Genomic DNA, 24,110 nt, shown 5'->3' on the forward strand with positions numbered 1-24,110 from the left:
GTTAGAGAGGAGGATACATGGACCCTGAAATGCACATAGCAAAATGCACATGGCATTCTGAAATACACATGACCCTCTAGGGTCAAGAACAGAATTTAAGTTTGAGTGAGAAAAACACTCTATAGGTTTAAATCTTTTAAGTGCTTCCTCACCAGAGGATAGAGCTACATGGGAGACTGCAGGAACTTTACAAGCTACAGTACACTAAATACATAATCCAGTGGAAGAGATCCTTTACCCCTTCCCATCACATTCTGTCTTCCATAGTTTGACCTTCCATCTGATATGTGTTCTGAGTTTGACTATATTCATCTCGAGTGCATGGTAACAAATAAGCTTGGACCCAAAACTCAAAACATAAACATAAGTAAACTGCTCTATCTCCTCATTCTGCAAAATATTTTATCACAGTGTTCAAAAAACTAATCCAGCACATTTACTCCTCACCCTATGCTGAAATATCTATGCACTGCAATCAGCTGCAATTACTTAAGAAAATTTATTGAACACATTTCTTTAATCTATGCATATTATACTCTCTTAATTATGATTCAACTGAAAATACCACGTACCATATCTTTCATATATAAATAATATTATACAGAAAATAATACTAAAATATGCATAACTCAAGTAATGAGTGCTGTGGGGTGCAAATAATGATGGAAACTTGAGACAGGATTGATTTCAAGGGAATCTAGTCTAGAGGACTTCATTATAAATCTGTCATGAAGGATTAGACAGTCAATAAGAAAGAGAATCATGGCAAAAACAAGAGAGGAAAAAGAAAATTCTTGACTATTGGATGCTAGGCAAGGCATTGAAAAGAGAACCACAGAAGACAGTCTCTCTCCATCTTCATGTGTGCATGGATGTTCATGTATCTCATTACAAAACCTGACCACACTTTTCCAATGTTAAAAATGAAGACATGGTGAACCTGAAGGTTAGGACTCTACTTCATGAAAGAGATTTAACAGACTTCTCTTGAAAATTATTATTTGTTTACCAAACACTGTATATAGCAAAGACCATCACTTCATTTATTCTCTACCACTGCCAAAATAATTGAGCACTATAATTATAAAATATATTTATTTCACTCTTAAAACACTGAAAATAGGATTTTTAAAGAATTTTTTGCAAGACATAACATTTATTTAAGCAATATAAAATTCAGTGACTAAAAAAATTGCATCCTTTCCTGAACTTTCTCGAGCCTTTTGAGGAAAGAGGGATTTGTCAACAGTAGAAGTAGTCCTTGACTTTAGAATCTTTTTGAGGAGTGTCATCATAAGGAGATAGTGAGGCCCCGAGTAACACAGCTCCAGAAATGCTTCAGTCTGTATTTGTATAACAAGTTCTGTACCAATCAACTATCACAAAAAATGATTGGGTTTTTTTTATTGTTTTACATGATTGAAGATCAGAAAACAAACAAAACAAGACTGTGAAAATAGCCCACACAAATAAGAAAAAAGTCTCTCTCAAAACAATTTTAACTGATCAAAATGGCCCTCAGTTGCTGCATTAGACTGTTTCCACATCTTCAGGATTTCTTGAAGAACCCTTCTCTCCACCTTCTTCCTCCTCTGGAGTGTCCTGCATGGCCCTCTGCAGAAGCAGCTTGAGAGTTCTGCGCTGGAACCTGCGGTGCCTAATGGAGCCAACGAAGAAGTAAATGATGGGGTTGGCACAGCTGTTAATACAGGATAGGAGGAAGGTTTCAGGATAAAAATCACAGATTTTACCATAATACAAATGTCCAATCCATTTGAGGATGAGCCAGTAGATGCCAATGGGAAGACCAAAGAACAGGAAGAACAGCACTGTGAGTGCAATGGTCACATACAATCTGGTCACAGGAATCCTGTGTGGGCTACAGAAGATCCTGACAAACAGGATGAGGCTGAACCCACAGAGAACCACAAATAAAACAATTGACCATGCAGGCGTGATGAAATAATAAAATGTGTCACACCAAAAGAGGTCAAAACCATTATACAGCAAGCCACATGCATTCTCTCTCAGGAGACCCAACAATAGGGACAGAGCCCAAAGCAAGGCACAGGTGACAGCTGATGTATGTCTTGGACGTTGGCAGCGATACCAGATGGGCCACATGACGGACACACAGCGCTCAATGCTAATGGTGCTGAGAATGCTCAGTCCAGAAAGATAAGCAAATTGTGACAGAACATAAATTAAAAGGGGGTTACCTATGTAAGTGTTACCGAAACTATAAAGGACAAAACGAAGGCAAAACAGAAACTGAAAACACAGGAAGAGAAAGTCAGCCACAGCCAGGTTGATGATGTAAACAGAGAAGGCATTCCTGTGCATCTGGAATCCCAGCATCCATAGCACTATGGCATTTAGTACTATTCCAGCCAGGGAAATGATGAGAGAAAACCAAATCATGACTTTGTCCTTGATGTCACAATATGTGAAATCGATGTAGTCAGTTCTATTCAGCGATATGGTTGTAGGTTCCAAAGTTGGAACAGTTAGATCCTTGCTTAGGAAATCTCCACTATTGTTCCTGCAACAACAACAACAACAAAAGACATGAGCATAGGCTGTGTACTCTCTGATTCTCAGAACAACCCTATTATGTGGCAATGACTGACCTGCTTCACAAGGAACAGAAACCAATTGTAGAATGAAGTAATTCATAAAAACCAGTATTTTTGGAGCCTTGTTTTGAATCCAGTTTGTATTTTTGGGCTATCTACAACCCATGTGCTGTGCTGATATGAGAGTAGTTGATGGCCTAAATATAGACATAACAGGCCGTGTCAGAAAGAGAGCTCTGAACCCAGCTTTCCTACTGTCCTAAAGCTGGTTGTTATCTGCTGCAGGAATTTGGAAGCCAGAAACATGACTCTCAGGAATAGTGGAGGTTCAGGGAGGCTGCTCAATGGGAAACTATGGAGATCATAAATCAGAGTCATGAAGGGAATGCCAAGTCTACTAAAACCAGTATAAGAATAATCAGACCTATAGTGTAATGTGACTCAGTCTCCATTTCAGATTTGAAACTAGAAAGCAGGAAAGCCTTTGAGGACAGTAAGCACTTTTCTGTTGTCTGTTTTTTTTCCCTCCTTTATTAATTTATTCTTGTTACATCTCAATGGTTATCCCATCCCTTGTATCCTCCTATTCTTCCCTCCCTCCTATTTTCCTTTATTCCCCTCCCCTATGACTGTTCCTGAGGGGGATTATCTCCCCCTGTATATGTCTGTTCTTATACCACATGTGTACATTTCTCTATTGAGACACAGTGAGTAATTAAGATATTTCACTGATTTATTATTATTAAAAAATTATTTATATATGTATATATACTACATATCTACCACATATAAATTGTATGTAATAATCACCCACAAATGAATAAATTAAAGATAAACACAATAGTAGATATAATTTTCTATTGTATTTTTGCAAATATTTTGAGCAAGTTTAATGCCACAACACACAGGGAAAATATCATTGCTGATATCTCTGTAAGAAGAAAGTTATACTGTGTTTGAAAGAATGGATTATGTTGCAAGATGGCTAATGATGAACTTTTTAATTCCCCAACACAAGAATGTCCAATACCTGGTTATATTGATGACCTAGAAGAGTTTCAGCCCAGAATGTAGGCATTGATTTTGAGATTAACTGAATTTCTAACACTTCTGAGGTGTAAAAAATGAATTTACAGAAAAATTAACAGGAAGGAAAAAGTGACCAGTGTGCTAATTAGAGGCATTGTGATACAGAAACATCTACAGGGGAAGACAAAATGTAATATAAAAAATCTACCAGAAATAGTGCCTTACTTATTCAATATTAGATTCTAGAGGTTAAGCCAGGAAGATTTCAATGAGTTTAAGCAGTGTAAGCTCTTGAAAAGATCTTGAAGGAAAAGAAAGGAACAAAAAAGAAGGAAAAAAGAAAGGAAAGGAAAGAAGGAAGGAAGGAAGGAAGGAAGGAAGGAAGGAAGGAAGATAAGTTAAAAACCAGTCTCAACTTTGGAGACCCTGGGTATCATTTGTACAAAGATGCAGTCTAAAGCACAGAAAACTAATTTCATGGCATTATAGCATTAAGGATTTTCCTTAATCTACAAAATATATGGACATTCTAACAATGGTGGAAGAGTGAGGGTGAAGGATAAAAGGTACTGGATAAGGACAAGAATATCACAAGAAAACCAACAGAGTCAACTAACCTAGACACATGGGGGCTTGCAGAGTTGGAATATCAACCAAAGAGCATGCATGGACTGGAACATATGTAATGAATGGGCAGTTTGATTTTCATGTGGGTGCTGTAGTATGTTGAATGAGTATGTCTATTACATGGACTCATTTGCCTGCTTTGGATCATGTCGCCCTAATTGGGCTGCCTTGCCTGGCCTCAGTGGATAAGGAGGAGCTCATTCATGTTGATATTTGATGTGCTGGGGTGGGTGGTTGGTGGGGTTGGTGGGTGGTTCCCCTTTTCTAAGAAGAAGGGGATGGAGGATACGGGGGAAGAGAGTGAGAGGGTGGGACTGGGAGGAGTGGGGGATTGCTGTGATCAAGATGTAAAGTGAATATATAAATTTTAATAAATAAATAATAAATAAGAAGAAAGTGTCAGAAGTAGTTGACACTTAAAGAATGCTGATGTTAAAGGCTACAGGAGCATGTGACAGCTTAATTTAAAAGTAAAACTTATCAGCAAAGTAACAGAATTTAGTATAAACATCTTACAGCTAGAAGAGAACAGAAATATAAAGTTCCAAACTCTGAAAGATATAACTGTGAAACAAGTGTCACACCCATGCTGATATGAACCTATTCTCCTTGTTTACACCCTTTTGGGACTATTCTATCTATCTAGCTAGATACTACAACTTGATCTTCTCTGTAGAACTCACAGGACCCTCTTGAGAGGCTACATTCCTCAAACTTTGTTCCTTTGGGATTCCTCCAAATTATGTAGTCTACGACACACATGGCAACTGCAAAATGGTGACCAAAATTTATATAGAAATACATAAACAAGAACCAAACTCAAGATGCTCATGTCTGTCAAAAATTATAAACCAGATCATGAATCATATAGTATGTGTTCCCAGTGAGTACAGTTTAGACAAAGCTCAAGACAAAGGATTGAAAAGAACAGCAAGCATGTTCAGGAGTTCAAGGAAATTGAAAAGGATTTAAATAAAATCCTGAATGAACTTAAAGAAGACAGGAAGAAATGCCTGACTAAAGTAAACATAACACAATTGGCCATCTATACATACAGCAGAAGACTGGTGTCTAGAAAACATAAAATCTCAGAGAGTAAAACATCAAGAAAAGAACCAGAGATTTGAACAAACATCTCCCCAAAGAAGAAACATGAAAGTGTTCAGTATCAGTAGAAATCAGGTAAATGCAAACTAAGTTATCTGGAGATTCTGTCTAATCCCAAGCAGGATGGTTATCTTCTAGAATCCAAAGAACAAGAAATTCTGGTGATGATACGAGGAAAGAAGAATGCTAATTTACTGTTGTTGGTGAGAGTGCAACCTGGTACCTCTACTTTAGACATCAGTATGATGATTCCTCAGAAAATGATATACAGTTGTTGTAGTGCCTGTACTGGCTAGTTATATGTCAAATCGACACTGGCTAGAGTCATTAAAGAGACTAAGCTGAGAAAATGCCTCCATTAGATTGAACTGTGCACAAGTCTGAAGGGCCTTTTCTTAGTTAATGATTAATGTAGAAAGGTCTAGCCCATTATGACTGGTGCCATATCTGGGCTGTTGGTTCTGGGTTCTATAAGAAAGCTATAAGAATCAAACCCATAAGCACTACTCCACTGTGGCCACTGCATCAGCTTCTGCTTCCAGATTCCTACCCTGCTTAATTTTCTACATTGACCTCCTTTGATAATGAACTGTGATGTGGAAGCATAAACCAAATAAACCATGACCAAGTTGTTTTGGTCATTGTATTTGATCAGAAGGATAACATTCTCTCTCTCTCTCTCTCTTTTTTTTTTTAGTTTTTCAAGACAAGGCTTCTCTGTGTAGACCTGGCTATCCTGGACATGCTTTGTAGACCAGGCTGGCCTGCAACTTGCAAAGATACACTTGCCTGTGCCTCCCAAGTACTGAGATTAAAGGTGTGTGCCACCACACCCAGCAACTAAGATAGTCCCAGACTATAATATGCCTTGTCTTATCCTACAGATTTTATATCTTGATAAAAATAATCCTTCATTACACACATTCATTGCTGTTATATTCATAATAACTAGGATAAAATTAAGCCTATATGTCCTTCAACTGATAGATGTATAATGAAACAGTATACATATATACAATAGGACTTAATTAAACTGTAAAGATATATTGTACAGTGAATTTTTCATGTAAATGGCTATAACTGGAAAAAACTATATTGAGACAGAAAATCCAGGAAGAACAAAAAGGTAAATATCATATATTCTCCTCCATCTTTGAATTCTTACTCCAGAACTTTAACTTTTGTGATTTTCTATGATTACTTGTGGAAGCCAGGGCACTATAAAGAGGTCTTTGGGAGGGGGTGTCTTAAAGAAGGCAAAAGAATGAAATTGAGAAAGTCTGAAAGTACAAAGATGGATATTGGGGTAGAAATATTTACACAGGGGAGATGTGGAGGAAAGGGTGAATAAGGAGGTTGTGGAGGTAACCAACTGTTTTCTGACTTCATGTGACTCCCACTGCATATGAAGAAATATTTGCTTAGTGCTGGAAATCAGATTAAAAATGCAAGCTTGGGAAGGGCATAAGCACTATAGTGAAGCTGAATTCAGTTTTTTAACTAAATTGACATAGCATTGAGCTGTTCTTAATATTTATATTTATACTCACATATCAACACTAAACCTTAATCAGAGAATCTTCTTTCTCAATAAAATGATTGTCAAAGAAGAGATATTTTGCAACACAAGATAGAGAGAATAAGAAATGTTTGCATATTTTACCCTAAGAAAGTCACTGATATCATCTTTCCTGAGGCTCAGGTAACATTACAGAAGAAAAAAATAATAATGTAAGAGCAGGAAAAGTAAGGAGAGCTTCAAAATAGCATCTCCTCACCAAGATATAGTCATTCCAGTCACAGATTCAGAGAAGGTGGAAATGCCTAGAGAGGTTATGCACAAAAATATTTCTGTGAACAGCCAAGCATGGATGGAGGATGAATCATGAAAGAGCTATCTCTCCTAGCTGAATAATTGATGACCAACAATTTCAAGAAGAGGAGAAACCATTTACTTCAAGCAGTTACCTACTAATAACCAAATCAATAGCTAGTTTAAATCACCCAATTGCATACAGAATAAATTTCTCAAAATAAAACTAAAAATGATCTCAGTAGAACTCACAGAGATGGAGTCTGATAGAGACGGGAGGAATAGTTTAGAGATCTGGGGAGAGTAATCAGAGTACATTGTGGCATGAATAAAATGATCAAAGACTGAGATTAAGTAATACTTAATGACTGGGCTGAGCACAGCTCCCATGTGATCGCAGCAACATCCAGGTCTGAGAGCAAGTGACTTCTACTTTATGACAGTTGGCAAAGCTCCAAACTCCACGTTTTTGGGAGGATTGGAGATGGGTTAAATATTTCATGTAACGCATGCTAAATATGTACATTATAGATAAATTATACATAAATGTGGTCTTCACAGTCACTCAATTTTAGACCAGCTGGTGCCTACTGAGACAAAAATGCACAAAGAAATGGAAATTTTCTACTGCAGAAAATTGGTTGACTGAAGCAATGACAGAACTGTGTTTTTAAAGTAGTGCCTGTCGGATCTGGGTCCTGGGGTCCTCCTCAAACTAAGGCACCAGCCAAGGAGAATATAGGCAGTAAACTTCGAACCCCTACCAAGACCTAGCTGATGAACAGGATATTCTCCACCGGTGAGTAGAGAGTGAGATCTGACTCTCACACGAACTCTGGTGCCCCTTTTCTGACCACATCCCCTGGATGGAGAGGCCTGGTGGCACTCAGAGGAAGGATAGCAAGTTACCAAGAAGAGACTCCATACTCTAAGAGCATATGTAGGGGGAGGAGGTCTCCCTCAATCACAGACATAGGAGAGGGGAGACCGGGGGAAGTGGGAGGGAGGAAGGAATGGGAGGAAACAAAGGAAGGGCTAACAATCGAGGTGTAATATGAACAAATTAATAAAATAAATAAATAAAGTAGTGCCTGTACCCATATGCTTGCCAAGTCAAGGATAATGGAAGAATTCTAACAACAGAAGCATTTGAGTAGTTGGAACAGAGGATAATGTAGTAAAGTACAAGGGAAGGGTAATACCTTGCTTCACTGCCTTCACACAGTCCAGTCTGGATGCTTACAAAGCTGTCATGAAGGACTTTCATGACTCCTGTTTCTACAGAAACATGAGTCTCATTGAATTTTCCACCTCAGTTGTAGTTACACGGTCATTGACTAAGAAAAACAGATAATACTCTTAGGAAGACTCTATCAATAAACATGTTACCTTCCCTCCATTGTTCTTAAGCAAGGTGGTACGCTCCTCGGTGGCAATGAGAAGAGTCCCTTGAGTCCGTGGTCAATAAGAAAGATGTTGTAGCAGAGAGAATGAAGATCAACTAAGGCTTGAGGAAGGAGTATGAGGGGAAGAAAGGCCTGTGGTTTCCTGTCCTTAGTCTTCACTGAGTGTCACTGTATTGAGTCATTCTCTTCATCAGATTGTTCTAAAGATTTGCCTGGATCCTATCTCTCATCCTCTAATCACGCCAACCCCCATGGCTCCTGTTCCATGTAAGTTCTTGCTGTTTTTTTATCTTCCTGCATCCAGGAGGCAAGCAGTGTCAGGCAATGTGAACTAGTGATGTAGCATCATCTGGGTATCAGACCTAATTTTATGTTTCAAACCTACACAATGACGAAGTAATAAATGTAAAGATAATGGTCAAATTGATGTGTTTGATGAAGTGACTTGAAAATACATCAGATAGGAGTCCTGGTTTTGAAACTTGAAGAGTTCCTTCTGTCAGGTGCCCAGGCTAGGGAAATATTTAGGGACTGTGTGGTCTGAGGTCTCCTGGGACATCCTCATTACTGCTAAGCTAGCCGAGAGGTCAACTCAGCACTCAGCAGCTGGGTCATAAAGAAAGAACTCAAGATGTTGTCTGTAGGAGTGCTGGCTAAACCTGCTTCTGCAATGGTGGAAATGTAGAAAACCAAAAAGTCAACAGAAAAGGATATGTCTTCAATAAGAGTTATGAAACTAGAGTGAGAAGGAAGGAAAAAGGAAAACAGATCAAAACCAAGAAAATGATGATTTAGTTGCAGTGAGTTATGAACATAAAAGGGAAGGCCTGGTACAAAGTGCACTCTGACAATATCAAACAGATCCTATATCAGGGAGTGAGAATTAGGAAATAATAAAATAAAATAAATAAGAAACCGAGGCAAGAAAAGTAAAAAACAAAGGATATATTACGAATGGCTTGCAGTCAATACTGCAGCGGCCTTGATATTGCACTCATAACCTCAAGCATGCTAGGCAAGTGTTTTTCCCATCGCTCTATCTGTCCCATGTTCTGCTTTTTTGGGTGCTGAAACAATCAACTCTCAGCTCAGAGGGCACAGTGTATTCTTTCTGAAAGTCTGAAGACCTTGAGTGTATACTTAGCGGAACATCTCATTTAATCATGGTCTCAGCAAGTCATGTGATTATTTTGCTTGAGCAGAGAGCAGAAGAGCAGTGCCTATGGGTAAAGAGCCTTTACACATGGCTCCTAACAACCTGGCCTCCGAGAAGCCAGGAGAGAAAGGAGCTAGGACTGTTTAGTCTCAGAGCTATGTCTCAGTAACTCCTGCCTCACTTTTATGTGTTACAAAGTACTTTTATAACTATTTTGCAAGTGCGAATTTAGTAGATATATGGCACTTAAAATTCTATATTTATTCTGTATATGCGAGTTTGCATGTGTGTTGATAAAGTTGATGCTCTTACAAGTATTCATACATATGTGTACACAGGCTAGTGAAGACTGAAGCTCAATGTATCATTCTCCACTGTGTATCTTGAATGAAGGACTTCCACTTAAAACCAGAATTTACCTGTTGAGCTATTGTTTTTAACTTTCATTCTCCAGGATCTCCCAAGTGCTGAAATAAAAGATAGGCTACAAATCTGCATCAACGTGGGTGATGGGGATTGGACCTCAGTTCCTCACAATTGCATGGCAAGTGCTTTACCCACTCAGCCATTTCCCAGATCTAGTTAGGAACATTTTCATAGAGGAGGAAATCACAATTCACTATCTTTTAAATATAAATGATTAAGAGATGGGATTATTCTATGTGTTTGCAAGTTCATTTGTGTTAGGTTGAATGTTTGGTTGGCTGGCTGCCTGGTTGGTTGCTTGGTTTGTTCAAGAGTTGGTTGTCTGGTTTGTTGGTCATTGATTGATTGGTTTGATCACTGGTTGGTTTATTGGTTAGTTCATTTGTTGTTTGGTTGTTTGGTCCACTGGTTGGTGGGTTGATTGGTTCCTTGTTTAATTGGATGACTTTCTTGATAACCAGGAAAGGGTAAGATATTAATAACAGGATGGTTTGGTTATCTGCTTCTTCAGCTTTACATTCCACATGATAAAGTTATTAACTTCTCATTCTACAGTACTATGTACACTAAGTGGCAACATTAATTAAAATACTGCATACCAATATATTTAGAATATTTTAAATTACTTCTATCACCATATGATACTTTAGTAGATTTTACTACAAAAAGCTGTTCCTTTATTTTGGTCCTCTTAAAGATATGTGAATTTCATAATGCCTTTTATGGTGGTATTACATCTTTTAATTTTTTCTTAGAGTGTTATGAAAGAAAATGTGAGTGATATATATATATATAAAGTGAAAGAGTGAGACCTGTAAAAATCTTATCAGAAGTTGAAAGTAATGGCACTTAAGAAAAATCTGCCTCCAAATGTAAAGGTGATAACTTCCTAGAGTGACTTAAACAAGAATTGTAATAGATGGCTTTTCAGATATTTAGGGATGAATGACTGACAGGTCTGTGCACATGTTAAACAAATTTCAGTTGTAAAAAATGAAATAGTGCTTTTTAAGTCATTTATTTCACTTACAAAATTAATATTTGTTAACTGGGCATGTACTTAAAGGCCTGGTAACAATCAACAAAACTAGTCTTTGTAGGAACAGATAGAAATTAAGTCTTTCATTTTAACCAGACAGAAACTGGAGTACATTGAAATAAACTCATTAGAGATGGGACATTATGTGTCTATTAGGAGCCATGGCACCCTTGGCTTTTCTGGCAATTCTTTAGTTCTGCAGAAGAACAGAATGGTCAACATCAGAAACAATTCTAAACTCAAGAGTTGGTGACGCTCATATATGGATGACATGACTCTATTTATGTGATTCTGAGAATACTGATGACATGTTTACTTAAGCGACACTATCTTATTTAATGTTCAAGAGTATGTTTAATACCTTAACCATTATTAGATCCGGGACCAAGGAAAAGAAAATTTGTTGGTTTTTTTTTTCATTGTCAAATAGTATTTATTCACAGAATATTTCAGAGAAAAACATTTTGGTTAAAGTCTTTTTTTTTTCCTAGTAGAGTATTTCTTACCAAAGTGGAAACTTCACACTCTATTTGTCATCCCAGGAAAGCGAGGGCATTAATAATAGTTGTACTTGGAGCGAGGACATCAACTCCCACAAGAATTTAGTAAGGTTTAGCAAATCTAGAATAATGTGAATAGTTCCCAAGGAGTATGTCTGAGTGTCTGAGTGATTTTTTGATGTTTCCTCTGTTATTATCATTATCTACTGTAATCAAAGAGAGTGGACCATAATGTCTTTCACCATGTTACTGAGCTCACAGAGATTGAGAGGAAAAATATTATTTAAAAACAGTTTCAACAGACCTTTATCCCCAAGACCTTATTTTAATCGCAAAACTTTTGTGAAATATAAATGCCATACACTGTAAACTTTTTTTTCCTAGTAATATTTTACTTATCCGCTTTCCCCACCTTAAGCTGTGAACTTTAAGCCAATATCATAGGGGTTTGTATGCCTCTCCTATGTTAAAGCCTTTACACTTATGTTTTTAATTTAATATAAATAATAAGAACTTTATTCTTTCTGATAGGACTATTTTAGTATGCACCAGGAACTTCCCCAGTGCATTTGTTTGCCTATTGTGCTTTACTCTGGAAACCGACAACTCTGAGGTAGCAGCCTCTTTATAGAATAAAGGAGACATGAAGATACTTCTAACAGTTTAAATCAGATTATCTTTGTCCACAAGTATATTAATATATATTAACGGAATAAATTACATGTACAGAAGCATACACGTTTAGATTAGGCTTGGGTTTTTCATTGTTTACGGGGCTAGCTTTGAGTAACTTAAGCAACGCTTGTTAAGTAGAAGACACTCAGAGGCTGAGATGACTAAGTCACAAGCAACACACAAAGAAGATGCACAGGTTTCCCCCTGAAAACAAGTCATTCTCTTCAGGATTACTTCAAATAAATAAGCAAGTCTCATTATAAGAATGTGAACCTTCCCAAATGTGCCTAACTAAATCCTACCTCAATTGACAAATGAAAATACAGAGAACTATATCAGTGCATTCAAGCAATACATCAAATAACTGTGTATAAAGAAGATCAGTAAAGATGGTCATTAATGATGGTACTGCTAGGCCTCTGAGAAAATGTGACATTTCTGTTTAGATTTTTGAAGAACTACAATTTCCAGCTATTTTCAGACCAACAATACTATTAAAGTCATATTTTTCCTCCAAACCAATAAAGGCATTGTCTCTCAAAACATGTCTGTTTACCCAAAACAGAGATTTTGCCACTGTACACTACTTGCCTAAATCTCCAGGATTCAATGAATAAAAGTAGCTCTACATTAATCCTCTGTAAAAAAAAAAAAGGTGCTACAAAGGACTCTGTAGAATCAACTGCATGGAGTTAAGGACCAACACATCAACAGCTGATGTTGTTGGCATTTCTTTTGAGAGAATGTAGAATCAATGCACTTGAAGAACAACCAAGGAGTGTACCCAAATCAGCCTGAACCTAGAAGAGTGTGGCACAACAGATGCACGAAGGCAGGCTATGGAAGAGGAAGAGCCACACTGTGCACAGAAAGGTCACATAGAGCCTTGTCATGCATATCTGCCTGGAACATCAAAAGTCCTGACCAGTAGAGGCAGGCAATATACAAATAGAAGAAACAACAAAAAAACAATCAACCACAGGCTATGATGAAATTGACAGATGCAATTCACAGCCAACTGGCTTAAGTAGCCAGCCACATCAGGCTTCTACTGGATACTAAGCTGTCAAGAGAGAATTCAAAGCAAGAGAAATGCTAGCTCCCCAGTGTTTTAGATAAAATTGGAGATATGTTACAAGAAGACAGGCAGTGCTCAATGGTAATGCCACTGAGCATGCTCAGGCTTATAGTGTTGGGAAAGGATACCACAGTTGATGATGAACATAGTAAGACTGTACAATACAGAAAGTGAGGGTAAGTTTATATCATGACACTAGAGGAGGTAGAAATCATCCCATAAAAGCTTGAAAATTTTAGGCAGAGAAGACATCTTTCTCTATGTAGAATATTAACAGTGGAGAACAATCCATTTCCTGCCAGACTCTCAAAGGTATTGAGGGTCAGCAAGTCAATAATGGGAGTATCTTTATTTGGTGTTCTCTATACTTTGACAAAAGTCCTCCAATGACAATTGAATATTGAGTAGTCCCAATACTCTAACTCAGTGTCCTAAATTATATAATGTCCTGAAAGCAGGAGAAAGGTCTGAATAGGCTGTATGGGACAGAGCTAGAACTATGGCCTTGACTCTGCTTCTTTCCTTTAACAGAGGAGGAAAAACTGGAACTCTCAATCATGATGCAAAGGTCCATCCAAGATACAGTAAGAAAATCATCATGAAAATTGATGGGTGTAACGTCAGCTCTTGCTAAAGCAGATGCAGAGGGAGCTATACCTTGTGGTTATGACACGGTTATATATACATAAAGACCTTTTTATTATGACACAGATATATATATATATATAATTCCTCAGAAAAGGGAAACCCCACTTCCAATCCATGCCAGCTCATCAACTTCCATCAGGACTGAGAGCATTCTCTTCCCCCTATGGCCTGGCAAGGCAGTCCCACCAGGAGGAACTGATAAAAAAAATTGGCAACAGTCTATGTCAAAGAAAGACCCTGTTCCCCTTACTAGAAGACTAACATAAAGCCTAAACTGCACATCAGTTACATCTTTATAGGAGGCCAAGGTCCAATCCATGCATGGTTCTTGGGTGACACTTCAATCTCAGAAAGGCCCTCTGGAGACTGCCATGTTGGTGCTGTGGGTGTTCTCGTGGATAGCCTGTCTCTCACAGATCACCCCAACTTTTTTACAAAACTCCCTACACATCACCCAATGTTTGGTTGTGACTCTCAGTATTAGTTTCAAAACGCTGCTGTGTGGAGTCCCTCAGAGGACAACTCTGCTAGGCTCCTGTCTACAAGCATAGCAGAGTATCTTTAATAGGGACAGGGGCTGGCTCTCTGCCGTGGGGTGGGGTTTGGGTTGGGCCAGGCATTGGTTGGACATTCTCTCAATCTCTGCTCTGTTATATCTTTAACTTTGCACATTTTGTAAGCAGGGTGAGTTTGATGTTTGTGTGGGTTAGTTGCTATTCCCCGCCCTCTACTAGGAGACTTGTATAGTTAGCGGGTATACTCTTCAGTCTCTATAGCCCCTGCTCCCAGAAGTCTTTGCTGTAGTCTCCCACATTTCCTCCCATGAGCCTACCCTGACTTAGGTCTGAAGAGTCTCATGGAGATGCTCCTGTCCACAGTTTCTCTTTTCTCTACAGACCTTCTTTCCTCCTCCCACCTCACCCTCTACTGCTGTCCCCAGGTCTAGTCTCCACACTTACTTCTCTTTGCACTTCCATACTACTTTATTTGCTCTCTTCAATCACTGTCACTGTCTATTCTAGCTCTTCTGGGTAAGATTTATGCATGTTTTCTTGGGTCGTCTTTGTTATTTTTCTTCTTTGGGTCTGTGCACGGTTGTATGTTTATCCTGTACTATAAGACTAAAAGCCACTAATAAGTGAGTATATACCATGTGTGTCTTTCTGTTTCTGGGTTACCTCATTCAGGATGATCTTTTCTAATTCCATAATTTTGCCTGAAATTTTTATGATTTCATTATTTTTGATAGCTGAATAGTATTCCATTGTGTAAAGGCACCACAGTTTCTTTACCCATTCTTCATTTAAGGGACACCTAGGTTGTTACCAGATTCTGGCAATAAGAAAAAAACCTGTTATGAACAAAGTTAACTAACTCATTGTGATCATTTGTAGTTCAATGCATTTGTCCACAAATATCAGGAATTCTTTGTTTTTAATAGCTAAGTGGTGTCCCACAGTGTAAATGTACCACAGTTTCTTTATCCATTCTTCTACCGAGGGACACTTAGGCTGTTTCCATGTTCTGGCTATTATGCATAATGCTGCTATGAACATGCTTAAGTATATGTCCTTGTTATCTGCTGGTGCATCCTCTGGGTATATTCCAAAAAGTGGATTAGCTGGGGCTTGAGGAAAGCTTAATCCCAGTTTTCTGAGATAGAGCCAGATAGATTTCCAAAGTGGTTGTACTAGTTTGCATTCCCACCAGCAATGAAGGAGTGTTCCTCTTTCTCCACATCCTGGCCAGCATGTGGTATCACTTGAATTTTTGATCTTAGCCATTCTGATGGGTGTGACTCTGATGGAATCTCAGAGTCATTTTGATTTGCATTTCTCTGATGACTAAGGATATTGAGCATTTCTTTAATGCCATTCTTAGCCATTTGATATTCCTCTGTTGAGAATTCTGTTTAGTTCTGAGCCCCATTTTTTTTGGTTGACTTTACCTTTGACGAGTACGAAGTGTCCATCCTCGTCTCTTTTGACTAATTTTGGTTGAAAGTCTATTTTATTAGATATTAGAATAGCTACCCCAGCTTGTTTCTTGTGACCATTTGCTTGGAATATTTTTCCCCAACCTTTTACTCTGAGGCAATGTCTGTCCTTGTGGTTGAGATGTGTTTCTTGAATGCAGAAGAATGTTGGGTCATGTTTATGCATCCACTCTGTTAGTCTGTGTCTTTTTATTGGAGAGTGGAGACCATTGACGTTGAGAGATATTGATGACCAGTGATTGGTAAGTCCCTTCATTTTTGGTATTTGTAACAATCGAGTTTTTGTGAAGTTGTGATTTTGCAATGGTGTAGTTACTTATTTCTTATGTATTTTTGGTTGTAGTTTGACCAGTTGGGGTGGAGTTTTCCTTCTAGTAACTTCTGTAAAGCCGGATTTGTGACTAGGTACTGTTTGAATTTGTTTTTGTCATGGAATGTCTTGTCTTCTCCGCCAATGGTTATTGATAATTTTGCTGGATATAGTAGTCTTGCCTGGCATCTGTGTTCTCTTAGGGTTTGCAGAACCTCTGTCCAGGCCCTTCTGGCTTTCATGGTCTCTGCTGAGAAGTCAGGAGTAATTCTGATAGGTTTGCCTTCATATGTTACTCATCCTTTTTCTCTTGCCACATTTAATATTTTTTCCTTGTTCTGTATATTTTGTGTTGTTATTATTATGTGGCAGGAAGATTTTCTTTTCAGGTCTATTCTATTTGGTGTTCTGTAGGCCTCTTGTATGCCCGTATGTGTCTCCTTCAAATTGGGGAAATTTTCTTCTATTATTCGATTAAAGATATTTTCTGGGCTGTGGAGTTGGTTGCCTTCTCTTTCTTCTATCCCTATTATTCTCAAGTTTCGTCTTTTCATATTGTCTTTTATTTCATGAACCCTTTGTGTCAGGAACTTTTCAGATTTAGCATTATCCTGGATGGTTGTTTTCAATTGTGCGATTGTATCTTCAAGTCCCGATATTTGTTCTTCCATTTCTTGCAATCTGTTAGTTAAGGCCACCTCTGAGATGCTTGCTTTCTTTTCTGATGCTTCTCGATCACATTTTTCTTCTGTGTGTTCTTTTATGATAGCTTCCATTTTTATCTTCAGGTCTTGAACTGTTTTAATGATTTCCTTCATCTGGTTATTTGTATTTTTCTGAAATTCTTCAAATGTCTCTTTATATGACTCTTTTAAGTCATCAGCCCTCTTGTTTGCTTCCTCCTGCATTTGTTTACAGATTTTATTTGTTTCTTCCATTATCATCTTACTTACTAAGGACTTGAAGTGGTTTTCATGTATATCAATTGTTGTTGGGTTCTCCAGGTTGTTTTCATTAGGATTGCTGGGATCTGGAGATGCCATCCTCTTTTGGTTTTTGTTAGCATTCTTTCATTGTCTCCTTGTCATTTTGATGACTCTAATGTTGGGAGGTGGTTTGTAGTGACCTTCCCTGTTTGGGAGTGGATAGATGATGTCTGATTATAGGTAGGGTGCCCTTACCTGTGGGGAACAGGGAGTACTTCCCTGGACCAGGCTGGTGATTCAGATTCTACTCCCAGAGATTTTTCTCAACACCTTAGGCTCCAGGCTGAGTCATGCAAAGTAGGTTTCTGTTTGGGCCTTTTCACCTTACTGCTGTATCTCAAGTCAGCAGTTTTGAGATCTAGAGTAAGGTCAGCACACAAGCTCTCTGGTTGTGTAGGTTGATCCCAGCTGTCTGTCTTTCCTGTTGCTTTGTAGCCAAGACCCCAGGTGGATCAGATCTTCCGAGTTGTAGCTGTCTTTTATCTCTGCCTCTACACTCTGTAGGAGTGTCCAGCCTTTCTCATGAATTTGGGAGTTCTTCCTGGGTCTGCAGGAGCTGACACAGCTAGGATCTGCCTATTGAAGATTACAGGATCAGTGCCTGGTTGGCCTGAAACAGTATGGTTTCAGGCCACTGGCAGTATCCAAGGAGGTAGCAATTTCCATGCCCCTGTATGCCAGGACACTCCCAGCTTGCTACAGATCAGCAGTTATAACCTGAATGCATGAGCCACCGCTCCCTATATCGTGGGACCCAGCTAGGTTCTGTTGTTTGGGGAGTGCCAGGTTAGTCCAGCAGCTCGTCCCTGTGGCTGGTGACAAAGGCAGTTCAGGCCGCTGGCAGGAATCACCTGTATCTTTTCTTTCTGCTAGAGAAAACCCGAGTGCTCCCAGGTTGCTTTAGGGCAGCAGTTATTCCCTGCCAGCAAGACCCATGGCTCCTGATAACTTGGGCAGTCCTGACGAGGGCCCACAAGAATGGACCCAGCTAGTTCTGTTGTTTGGGGAGTGCCCGGTCAGTGCTAGCAGCTCGTTGAGCCCCATTTTTCAATTAGGTTATTTGGTTTGGTGGTATTTAATTTCTTGAGTTCTTTATATATTTTGGATATTAGACCTTTGTCAGATGTAGGGTAGATGAAGATCTTTTCCCAGTATGTAGGCTGTCACTTTGTTCTGTTGACAGTGTTTTCTGCCTTACAGAAGCTTCTCAGCCTCATGAGGTCCCATTTATTAACAGTTGACCTTAAGGCCTGGGCTGTTGGTGTTCTGTTCAGGAAGTTGTCTCCTGTGCCAATGTGTTCCAGGCTCTTCCCCCACTTTTTATTCCAACTGATTTAGTGTCTCTGGTTTTATATTGAGGTCTTTGATCCACTTGGACTTGAGCTTTCTGCATAGTGACAAATATGGGTTTAACTGCATTTTTTTTACACATAGACATCCAGTTAGACCAGCACCATTTGTTGAAGATGCTATCCTTTTTCCTTTGAATAGATTTGACTTTTTTGTCAAAAATCAAGTGACCATATGTGTGTGGATTCATTTCTGGGTCTTCAATTCAATTCCATTGATCAACTAGTATATTGCTGTGCCAGTACTATGCTGTTTTAATTACTATTGCTCTATAGTACAACTTGAGATCAGGTGAAGATTCTTCCAGAGAATCTTTTATTGTACAAGATTGTTTCAGCTATTCTGGTTTTTTATTTGTTTATTTTTCCATATGAAGTTGAGAATTGATCTTTCAATGTCTTTTAAAAATTGTGTAGTATTTTGATAGGGATTGCATTGAATCTGTAGATTGCTTTTGGTAAGATGGCCATTTTTACTATGTTAATTCTCCTGATCCATGACCAAGGGAAATCTTTCCATCTTCTGATGTCAGTTTCAATCTCTTTCTTCAGAGATTTGCAGTTATTTTTCAAACAAGACCTTTACTTGTTTGGTTAGAGTTACTCCTAGATAACTTACATTGCTTGTGGCTATCATAAAGGGTATAGTTTCCCTAATATCTTCCTCTCTATGATTGTCCTTTGTATATAGGAAGGCTACTGACTTTTTTAGTTAATTTTGTGTCCCACCATTTTGCTGAAGGTGTTTACCAGCTGTAAGTGTTCTCTGGTGGAATTTTGGGGGTCACTTATGTACACTATCATATCATCTGCAAATAGGGATAATTTAACTTCCTCCTTTCCCATTTGGATACCCTTGATCTCCTTTTGATGTCTTATTGCTCTGGCTAGAACTTCAATTACTACATTGAAGAGATATGGAGAGAGTGGGCAGCCTAGCATGGTCCATGATTTTAGAGGAATTTCCTTGAGTATCTCTCCATTTAATTTGATGTTGGCTATTGGCTTGCTGTATATAGCCTTTATTATGTTGAGGTATGTGCTTATTATCTCTGATCTCTCCAAGACTTTAAACATGAATGTGTGTTGGATTTTATCAAATGTTTTTTCTGCATCTAAGGAGATGAGCATGTGTTTTTTTTCTTTCAGTTTGTTTATATGGTGGATTATTTTGATGGATGTATACTAAACCATCCCTACATGCCTGGAATGAAGCCTACCTGGTCATGGTGAATGATATTTTACTGAGCATTTTTGCATCAGTGTTCATTAGAGAAATTGGTCTGAAGGTCTCCTTTCTTGGGTCTTTGTGAGGTTTAGGTATCAAAATGACTGTGGTCTCATAGAGTGAATTTGGTAATGTTTCATCCATTTCTATCTTTTGGAGTAGCTTTTGTGGGCCTTGGAGTCTGGCATCTTCTCTTTCCTCAATGCCTATTATCCTCAGGTTTCTCCTTTTCATACTGTCCTTGGTTTCTTAGATGCTTTGTGTCAGGAATTTTTCAGATTTAGCATTTTGTTTAATGGTTGCTTCTAGATCTACGATTGTATCTTCTAGCTTCATGATTTGTTCCTCTATCTCTTGGATTCTGTTAAAGAAGCTCGAGTCTGTGTTGCTTTCCTTCCTCTCTAGGCTCTCTCATTCCCATTTTCCTTCTGTCTGTGTCTTTATCATTATATCCACCTTCATCTTCAAATCTTGAACTGTTTTATTGATTTCTTTCATCTGATTGTTTGTGTATTACTGAGTTTCTTCCATTGCCTCTTTATAGGCCTTCAGATCTTGAATTGTTTTATTGATTTCCTTAATCTGATTGTTTATATTTTCCTGAATTTTTTCCAGTGCCTCTCTATAGGCCTCTTTTATGTCTTTCACCTCTTTGGCTGCATCTTCTTGCATTTGACTACAGATTTTATTCATGTCCTCCATTATTGTCTTCATTACTAAGGATTTGAGGTCATTTTCTTGTATTTCAATTGTGCTTGAGTTCTCCAGGTTGCTTTCTTTGGGATAGCTTGAATCTGAAGATGCCATATTATTTTGGGTTTTGTTGTTTATGTTTTTACATTGGTCTTTAATCATTTTTTGCCATCTCTGATGTTGGGAGGTAGCTTCTGGTGCCGAGTGGAGGGCGACTGAGGACAGATCCACCCATTTCCAGAAGATTTCCCTAGGCCAGGCATTTTGATGCTTCACTGCCAAGATGACTTCAGTCCCATTAAACGAGTTCAAGCTGCCAAGCAATGCCACCACTCCTAGCTTGCAGGCAGTCTCTGGACCAGGCTCTGGAGACTGGTCTGCCTTGCTCCCTGTTCCTCTGACTCACAGGAGGTCACACTAGCCCAATGAGGGTCTCTCTCAGACAGTGATCCTCTGCTCCCCTGGTCTGTGGCTGCTGGTAGTGTCTCTGGTCTCAGACCACACTCTGAGTCTGGTCACAGTGACCACAACCTTCTGTGCACCCGTATGGCACCTAGGCTCTCTGTCTACTGGCACGGGGCAGATGGAGGGGGTCTGAGGAGAGATCCACCTGTTTCCTGAGATTTCACTAGGCCAGGAATTTTAATGCTTCACTGCCAGGATGATTTCAGTCCTATTTACCAAATTTGTGCTGCCAAGCAAGGCCACAGCTCCCAGATCTCAGGCAGGCTCCAGACAAGGCTGTGGGGAATGGTCTGCCCTCCTCTGTGTGCCTCTGTATAGTGGGAAGTCAGACCCACCCATGGATCTGTGGTCCGCACTGTGCAGATCTCTTTGACTCTGTGATCTCCAGCTCTCGAGGTGGTCTGTGACTCCCAGTAGTTTCCACAGTAATTTCCCTGCAGATCAGACACCACGTGTCCTCATCACTGCCATCTTGGAACCCCAGTCCTTGTCAGAGGGGTGAGTCTCGGTGTCCAAGTCACTGCAGGACAGAGATGCTGGAAGCAGGGCACAGGTGGAAGAAGGCTCTGCTTCGCTGCACAGTGGTGATCTGGCATGCAGCATTCTCCTCTCTGTTTTCTCTCTGCCTCTTTTCCACTCCTTGGCTGTGCAGCGGTCTTTTGCTTCAATTTTAATTCTTTCTCTTTTTCTATCTCACTGTCTCTTTCTGTATCTGTTTCTCTGTCTCTATAACTATGTCTGTGTGTGTGTGTTTGAGAGAGGGGGGGGGGTGCTGTGAACTGACAGTGCCATAGAAACCCTACATTTCTAATGTGCCATTCATTCCATCAACCACAGATACCTACAGCCAATTCTGAATTTGTATAACTACCCCTCTTCCCTCCAGTTTTTTAATAGAAATGCTTGTCCCTGAAGATGAGGCTCCAGCATTATAAAGTGTATTAGGTGACTGGTCAGGCAGTAAACTGTCTTAAGCTACTAACCCACACTGCTTATTCACTCAGGAATTTAAGTTTTATTCCTTCTCAAGTCTCTGAGGGGCATTGAAGACAAGATAATATAGTTCTATAACCAAGTTTAGCTGTATAGGAGACAAGCCCGTTTTAGATCAAGATAAAGAAGTTAAGTTATTAGAGGTGAGATAAGATAGATATTGAATCTCATTTGGAAATCTAGACTCAACAAGACAGGAAAAACAGTTACTTCAAACGAGATGAATGCAGATGGCCAAGTCACTATGAATGTAACATATATAGAACTCATTATTCTCATGATTGTCACATGGTTCTCCCTGCTGTATGTAGTTTGTTTTATACACATGTAATAAAATAAAAGTATTAATTTAAAAAGAGAAATGCTTGTCCACTAAAATATGCTGCATGTTTCTTTCAGCCCTCATTACATCTTGGTAAGGAGGCCACATTGAATATAGCTCAGTTACCACTTTATTTCCTGCCTTCTGTTTCTAAGGGGGTGATATCAGATACTAAGGATGTTATGGAAAATAGCTATGACTAACAAAAACATCAGTGAAGTCTACGGCTATTACTACAGTTTGAAATTTTGCTTCACTAACCACATCTCTGCCTAAAACCAGGAGCCAGAAAAATTCATGGTTGAATTAAGTCTGGACAGTCATAACAAGTGCAGCTGTAGGAAATGGAGCAAGTCCTTTAATCTTGCTAGCTAGAGGTGAAGAATAGTCACAGCCTTCACAGAAAAAGAGAAAGTGCAGATGTGGAGAAAAGAGGAGAACAGGAGATAAAACTGAAACCATGTCATGGGCATATGGGTCCACTATCACTGAAGTAAGGGTGTCAGGACATCACATGGGCATCAGGATCTTACTGATGGGCTTCTGTGTGGCATGAAGACGTCAGATAAGATAGCCACTTCTGTAGGGATGTCTCCAGTCTAAAGACTAAAAGTCCACTTAAGGGGTAAATAGTATCCTCCTGGTTCCAGACAGCTGAGAGCAAGTCCCTTCTAACTGACACATTCTCTCCTAGAGGAAGGAAGGAGAATCCTGAGGCTGTCTGACCAGCTGAGTCTGCCTGAGCAAGACTCTTGTAATTAATATGTCCTATTGCCTTCAGGTCCTTCAGGAAGCTCCAAGGCTGCATTATTCATTAGTTGTCATCAGTGCTATGGTGGCTATTTAAGGTGCAGCTATCCCTGAGTCATTCAGGCTCCTGTAAGTAACCCCTCATCCACACTCTACTAGTAATCCTTTATTCATAGTCCTGTAAGACATTCTTATAAACTAATTGGTCACCACATAGAATTTTGGTAGAATGGTTACATTGCTCATCATGAGATTCCTGGATAAGTAGATGTTTATTCACATCTTCCCCGAAAAGTTACACAGCCACTTGGTGTCCAAACATGACCAACAGAATTAAAGAAGGGTTAGAGGATACATGGACCCTGAAATGCACATAGCAAAATGCACATGGCGTTCTGAAATGCACATAACCCTCTAGGGTCAAGAACAATGTTAAGTTTGAGTGAGAAAAACATTCTATAGGTTTAAATGCTTTAAATGCTTCCTCACCAGAGGATAGAGCTACATGGGAGACTGCAGGAACTTTACAAGCTACAATACACTAAGTAAGTAACCCAGTGGGAGATATCCCTTACCACTTCCTGTCACATTCTGTGTCCTGTCTTCCATAGTGTGACCTTTCATCTGATATGTGTTCTGACTTTGATTATACTCTTCTCAGGTACATGGTAACAAATAAGCTTGGATGCAAACCTCAACATATAAATATAAGTAAACTGTTTCAGTCTCGTTATTTTGTAAAACATTTTATCACAAGTGTTTAAAAACTAATCCAGCACATTTACTCCTCACACTATGCTAAGTACCTATGCACTGCAATCAGCTGCAATTACTGTAGTGAATAATCTCTCTTCATTTTCATTAATGTTTTGAGAGTGTTTTTTTTTAATGTTACTCTATAGTTCCTCATGCAAGTCATGTCTGTTCCTATATAAATG

General features: G+C 39.0%; 1 protein-coding gene across 2 annotated transcripts; it reads right to left on the minus strand.

The window, feature by feature from the left end:
* Nucleotides 1-1,078: 1,078 nt before the first annotated feature.
* Nucleotides 1,079-8,620, minus strand: LOC311592036 (mas-related G-protein coupled receptor member B2-like). Of its 2 annotated transcripts, XM_084771969.1 has the most exons (3): nt 8,542-8,620; nt 1,752-2,542; nt 1,079-1,657 (listed from the first exon to the last, which is right to left on the minus strand). In XM_084771969.1, exons 1-3 carry the CDS (start codon nt 8,550-8,552, stop codon nt 1,488-1,490), a joined length of 972 nt encoding a protein of 323 aa, XP_084628095.1. In that variant the 5' UTR covers nt 8,553-8,620; the 3' UTR covers nt 1,079-1,487. The 2 variants fall into 2 exon arrangements, with proteins under 2 accessions (XP_084628095.1, XP_084628094.1); XM_084771968.1 differs by having other exon boundaries at nt 1,079-2,542.
* Nucleotides 8,621-24,110: the final 15,490 nt, after the last annotated feature.

The sequence above is a fragment of the Acomys minous genome (genome assembly GCF_964271855.1).
Source record: "Acomys minous genome assembly, chromosome: 2".
In the NCBI taxonomy this organism is placed as follows: Eukaryota; Metazoa; Chordata; class Mammalia; order Rodentia; family Muridae; genus Acomys; species Acomys minous.